General features: G+C 43.8%; 1 protein-coding gene across 1 annotated transcript in view; it reads left to right on the plus strand.

Moving 5' to 3' along the window:
• tiam2a (TIAM Rac1 associated GEF 2a) overlaps positions 1-6,756 on the plus strand; it is a 49,647-nt gene extending 42,891 nt beyond the window's left edge. Inside the window, exons 23-28 of the mRNA XM_083998312.1 lie at positions 1,547-1,655; positions 2,104-2,162; positions 2,287-2,389; positions 2,695-2,788; positions 4,056-4,210; positions 4,570-6,756. Of these exons, the coding sequence (XP_083854438.1) occupies positions 1,547-1,655; positions 2,104-2,162; positions 2,287-2,389; positions 2,695-2,788; positions 4,056-4,210; positions 4,570-5,282 (1,233 nt within the window). The 3' untranslated portion in view covers positions 5,283-6,756. The remainder of the gene's footprint in view (positions 1-1,546; positions 1,656-2,103; positions 2,163-2,286; positions 2,390-2,694; positions 2,789-4,055; positions 4,211-4,569) is intronic.

Here is a 6,756-nt window from a genome sequence, read left to right on the forward strand (position 1 = left end):
CACACACACACACACACACACACACACACACACACACACACACACACACACACACACCATTTACATATTTCTGTACTGCTCAAACAGAGCTGGGACAATAAGGTGGCCTTATGTGACATTATGGCAAAGTCTATGGGTGCCAGAAGCAAAAAAAAAAAAAAAAAAAAATGTGGGTGAAACAACTTAATTGGGGGTCTGGGTGTCCTCCCCCAGAATTTTTAATAGCCTATAAAGGCTAGACACCATTTCCCATATTCTGGTGCATTTTAACACATGTTACTTTTATCTAGCTATAGGCTAGCAAAAGAAGAAATATGGGTCGGCCTATATTTTGCTATTTCCTTCAGAAGTGGGCACCAGTTAGATCATGGATTTGTTCGATGTTCCTAAGTGCCTTTGTCGGATCGAATGGATTTTACCGACAACGCGCTGCAAATGCCACGGTTTCGGGTCTTGTCCTACTCACCAACCCAGAAGTAACGGTACCGCGTACCGACGTACCGGCCCACTTAGCACGGACTGTGTTGTCTTGTTAAATTAATATAACTTATAAATAACGCGACACACGGGCAGGACTGATATGCTTTGCTGTTTGGCTTCCGTGAGTCGTTCTATTTTTTAGCCGTAGCCGCTAGTTTAATGATAACTTTCTCAGTGATAGGCTAGCGCGTTTCCCATTAACCATGATGCTTTGCACCATTCTACATTAATTTAAGAACGAACAAACATTGCTGGTTATTTTATGTTTGGTCATGAAAATTCTGGTATCTGAACAAAAAGAATTAGATAAAGATAGGAGGCTAAACAAAAATCATTTAGTAGGCTGGATTGATGAGAGTCTGCGTCACTATCGCAACCATGAGTGAGATGTAGAGAGGCAAGAAGTGGTATAAATAATGGTTGGACTGTTACATTAAAATAATCCAAGGAGACCTTGGAGATTTTCATGAGAACATGAATGACTAACATCAGCCTATACTCAATGAGGCTGGCACACAGCTGTCCAGGGCAACCTGTTGGTCAGTTGACTTGGGCTTACTGGCTGGGCCGCTGATGGGACATCTTCTGGTTGTCCCGATGGCAATTCAGCACAAAAGTGCTACTACGCAGCTGGTTATCAAACTTGCAACCAATCAAAACATGAGTGTGGACTTGTGTAGCTTCTTATGTTGTTTACGCCGTCCTCTGTGCATTGCCTCTAGGGACTGAATATATTTACAAATTGATGGAATATTTAGTTGGTAAGCACTGCAGTATAAATATTCAAAGTGAATGCTAAATAATGTTGTCTAGGGTACTGTATGTTTTCAATGTATTTAAACAGCTCTCAGTTAAAAAGTTAAAATGAAGATTTGCTTGAAAATCAGCTTTCACCCTACATACCACCAGCACCGACTTCCAGTGTCTGTCGAAACGCAATTCACAGACATTGACGCTTAGTATGTGTCTCACATACAGCAGTCAAAAGGCAAAACGTCTGGCTTGTTATTTTTCTGTCTTCGCTCTCTTCCAAAACATCTCCTTCATGTGTGTCTCTCTCTCTCAGGTCACAGAGATCTCGATGGGAGAGTTTCTCATGCATTCCTCCGTCGTCTGGCTCAACCCACATCCATCGCTGGGTAGAATGAGAAAAGACCCTGAAATGACCGTGTTTGGTGAGTCTGCAACACCACCTCCGCCACTGTTACTGTTGCATTGTGGGAACGTGCATGTCCCCCTTCCCACCTCGCCAGAAATCAAAAGGGTTCTTGGCAACTGATATCTTGGCTCTTATTGCCAACTCACTCATTCTACATGCTGTTTCTTCTCAGCACAAATGACCAAAAAAGACATTTTAATGTCGCCCGTGTTCGCAGTTAAAATGTTTAATCAGTTCAGACCAAGTTTATTGGGTTTACTGTAGAGCGACCAGGAGCTGTCTGCAGCAGCGCTCAAACAGATCTCAGTGAATTTCAATATCCACAGCTGTAGCGCTGATATACTGTATGCTTTAAGGCTTCAAGCTGGCATCTAAAATGCTTCTGTGGGTTGCACTCCTCGTCGGCTTTCCCCAAGAGGCATTCGCAGTCAGAACTAAGATGCTGATGTGCTCTCTCTCTGCAGTCTTCAAGAAAGCGGTGATATTGGTCTACAGGGAAAACAACAAGCTGAAAAAGAAGATGGTAAGTATTGTGTCTGTTGTGCTCATTTACTCTCACACGCTATAAATATTGTCTTTGGTGTGAAAAAATGCATTTTTCTCTCTTCCCCCGCGCCTTACGTGGCATTGTTTCATGTGATCACCAGGCAAACCCTCGTTCAGCACTTTCTCACGCGGACTCGGATCCGTTTAAGTTCCGATGGCTCATCCCGCTCTCTGCACTGCAGGTCAGGTTGGGAAATACTGCAGGTAAGAGGGCCGCCCGGCACACTGCCACATTACCTCCACTAAATCACTCACAGAGTACATCCTCTAAATCTTTTTGTTCTTTTTCTGGCTTCGAATTCTCCCCCTCCACACACACACACACACCCTTAAGCTCATTCTCCTTCTCCCCACACATCCACACACGTATGCACACACTTATTCTGGCATTTCCATTCAGCCCCCTCCCCTCCCTTCCTTTCCCCTCCGTCTTTATCTCCTTCTGAAACCATAAACCATATTTGGACTGTGTGATTAAAAGCTTCTCCTTTATTTCTCCGCTCTCCCAGGAACAGGCACGGAGAACAGCTGCATCTGGGAGCTGATTCACTCCAGGTCTGAAGTGAAAGGGAGACCGGAGACTGTCTTCCAGCTGTATAGCAGGTCAGAGATTAAACTGTCAGGTGGAATCACTGCTGATTCATTCAGAAAGAGTTGTTTTTTATCCATTACATATAATAAAATAAGGGCAAGTTTAAGGGGTAATTGAAGTTAATTACAACATTGGTCTTTTTGTGGTTTTAGGCCACCATGTTGCTTATGATGACATTGTGCTCAACAAAGTAATTACTGAGACTTGGGAGCCTGGTGGCATTGTTCAAATGAAGTCACACATGGCAAGAAACAAGAGTGCAGACTCAGGATGTGCAGACCGTACACACACAACTATTCTTTTGAGCAATGTTGCCATGTTTCCTGATCTTAATGCTGCTATTACTGCCAGAAAGGATGGGAGAGGCTCCAAAATAAAAGATCCAAGTTGCGATAAACTGGAATCATCATTCTCTAAATAGCTCCTTCCTTAAGGTAAACCAGTATTACAGTGGGTGTGTTCTTAAGGGACACAGCAGTGGAGTCAAGTATCACTTTATGAAATGTGTGGACAATATACCTTTTCTTATTTGTACATTTGCACAACACTGCTCATATGTGTCAAATATGTTAAATATGAAGCTCTAGATAGCATGAATACTGGAAATGGGAAACAGCTAGCCTGGCTCCGTCCACATTATCTTTGTTGTTGTACAGATAAAACAAATGAGAGATGTTTTAGTGAGTGGTGTCCTGGGAGAGGGATCTGTGTTTCAACAAGAATCAGTTTTAGGCATTTAAGCTAAAAAAAAAAAAAAAAGCTAAAATAAACTAGTTTCATAGCCAGTGACCAGATATGTGGGATCCATCTATCTTTCAAGAAAGGAACCCATGTATTTCTTGACTTGTAATACAAAAATTCACTAAAATTCAATAGAAAATACAGTTAATCCTTTTACTCTGTCCCCATTCATATAACATACATTCCTATAATCTAATCTTGTAAAGCTACTTGTTTCCATATCATAGTCCCCCAAGTACACAAATCACATCACAGTAACCTGCATTTTCTGCCATGTTTACTGTGGATTTACCATGTAATAGTGAAAACCTTTTACATTGTGAATTGTGGTGTGGGTGAAGCCTGTGACCAAATTGGTAATTCTCATTACAGACTGTGAAATTGGGATCACTCCTAATGAATTAAATCACCCATGACACCGGGGAGACACAATGGAGCTCTCTCACAATCCTCTTAATCTATATTTAGCTTCTCAAATCAAGTTTAACGTGGCCTGTGCTCATGCTACTGTGGTACCTTCCTCTGTGTCCTCCTCAGTCTGCCGGAGAGCAAGGTCAACATCATCAAGGTGATCCGCTCCATCCTCAGGGAGAACGTGAGGAGGAACATGAAGAGCGAGGGCACAATGGACCGGAGCGGGAAGGAGCGGGTGGCCCCCCTGCGCAGCACCCGGCCATCCTCCGCCAGGCTAGGTGGGTGTTCAGAGGGATTCTTACCAAACATATCTCTGTTATATGGAAAGGGTTCTTCTAGTTAAACATCTGTGAAAACACTTGACGGTTGCGTTGCGTACCAGGCGCTGCTTCCTGCGAACGCTGTTAGAAAAAACATGTTCACACAGGAGGGATTCTTGCTGACTGGCATGTACCCTTTAAGGTCATTTGGCTTAAAAAAAAAACCATCAGCTGTGTTAACGTTAAGTATGTGTGTACTTTGCGGATGATCATATCTTACTTTTTAGGCCATAAAATGCTAGGGGGGGCTTATGGTGCAAGTGTTTTGCTCAGATAAGAGTGGCATTTCTAAATTCTGTCTCCACCTTCATTACCAGGTTCCTCCAGGGCTTCCTGGTTGTGTAAGCAGCCACTTGGAGATCTCTCCACCCAGCCCGAGAGTATCAAGCTGGGGCCTGACTCAGACGAGGGAAGTCTGAGCTGCGGAAGCTGCGGTTTATCTGGAGCCGCAACACCCTGCACCTCCTCGGACTCTCATGTTCTTCCTGTCCAGCAGAACTGGTCTCAGACATCTGGCTCAAATTCTCAGTCCCCCCGCTCCACCTCTGTAAAGGAGTCTGATATCTTAAGTGATGAGGATGATGACGGCTTCAGTGAGGGGGGAACGAGGAGGGAAAGTGGAGACAGCAACTCCCCAACTAGCGCCATTGAGGCTCAATTCCTCCAACTTAAGCTCTCTGAGGACGCTGTATCAAAATGTGCGCCGGCACCCTGCGTGCAACCCGAGGGAGTCGGGGACACTCCGGAGACGCAACCCAAACTCACACATGAGCACTGCAATGCTGTTAAGAAGAAATCCAGCAGTTTTAGAAGGAGCCAGCCAACTACACTGTTGAACATGAAGGAGTACAGCAGGTCACTGGACAGCCAGACGGATGCGGCCCCATCGTCTGGGGCGGTGGACTTCAACGTGTTGCTGGAGCGAGAGTTTAGTGTTCAAAGTCTGACATCCGTAGTGAATGAAGACTGTTTCTATGACCCGGCTGAGAGCTGTGCCTCTGACTCTGGAAACGCCACCTCCTCCTCCTAGGAGGGGCGGGGCGGATGAGACTGGACTGTACCTTGGCCACAGGCTAGTGGTTATAAGAGGTCAGTGGGGGCTGACCCAAGCCCATACATCACAACAGGGGAAGCCCTTGTCGTTCACTGTGGGCTGCACCTGAGTGGCTGTGAAGCTGTGCCTCGATTCTAAAGTCGGTTTAGTAAGCCTCACTCCTGCCTGCTAAAGGGTTAGGTGTAAATGATGTATTCTAATGAAAACCCATTGGCTGACAGACCCAGTTTTTCTCCCTAGAGAGGCGAAGCGAGGTGATTTCTGTCCCCGTGATGATGACTGCAATGAATCTGCCAAGCACTGATGCGTACCCAGCGATCGCCTCGGCTCTCTGGGCTTCGCCCTCCTCCCCGCAAACTGTCTTGACTGACGTATTCCATCCAAGTTTCCCCTGCAGCTCACACTGACTGGCAGTTTTTATTCAGCTTTTGACCTTTTTCTACAAAGAAGTGAGGAGAATGTCCTTGGTCTGTCAGTCCCAAAAGAGGGCGACCACAGTCCCACAGCGCATCATGGGAGATACTGAGGTAAAATAAGATTTATCAGCCATCCACACTGGTGATTTGGCAGCAGTTTCAGCACAGCATGTTTTCACATGGGTTCAGGATTGGTTAAGTTTTTGTTTGTATGTTTGGTCTCACAGAGCCAAAGACTGTAGGTCACCACTTACTGCAAATTGTAATTTCTCCCAGACGTTAAATGAAAAGAGGCAGTGGGTAAAAGCTTTCACAGACTAATACAAAGAGCTGTGGCCGTCATGTCCGACCTCCAGCTGAGAGGAAGTAGACCGACTTTTGCAACTAAGCCTTTTTTGCGGTATTTTGTGCACTAAAGTACACTGTTTGCCTATATAGTTGAAATATTTTTTATTTGTACAGGTTTTAATGTTATTAATGCTGTTTTTTTATTTATTAATAGGTTTGATTATGTATATCTTAGCAAAGTAACTTTTTGGGGTGAAGGCTTGAACACTTGGCTAAAGATTTGGTCTACTCTGAAATAATAAAAAAAAACATATGTAATACAGTTTGGCGTTTATTTTCTTTAAATGTAGCCCATTGGACTTTGGCGGTCTTTTGCTGAAGATTGTAATTTCCAGTGTTTGCATTTGAATGTACAAATGTTTGAGGAATGGCTGCTTAATTGAATGATTTTAAACTGCAATAATGTTTCAAACCCAATGTTTCTTTGTATGTTTCTATGTGTCCTGTATATAGATATATATATAATCTTTTCTATCTTTGACACATTTATGTATTCTCTCTCACATACTTGACACTGTACAGATGAGAAACAAGGCAGGAATTTGCAATAAATGCAACTGATATTTTTGTAAAGCATTGTTTGCCATAGCATAAAGTAATGTTGAGGTGCTATGAAAAAGGCAAACCACTACTACATTTTTACCTTCTTAGCCCAACTTTACCATGCCTTTAATGCTAGGATACCA

The sequence above is a fragment of the Trachurus trachurus genome, assembly GCF_905171665.1.
Source record: "Trachurus trachurus genome assembly, chromosome: 22".
Taxonomy (NCBI): Eukaryota; Metazoa; Chordata; class Actinopteri; order Carangiformes; family Carangidae; genus Trachurus; species Trachurus trachurus.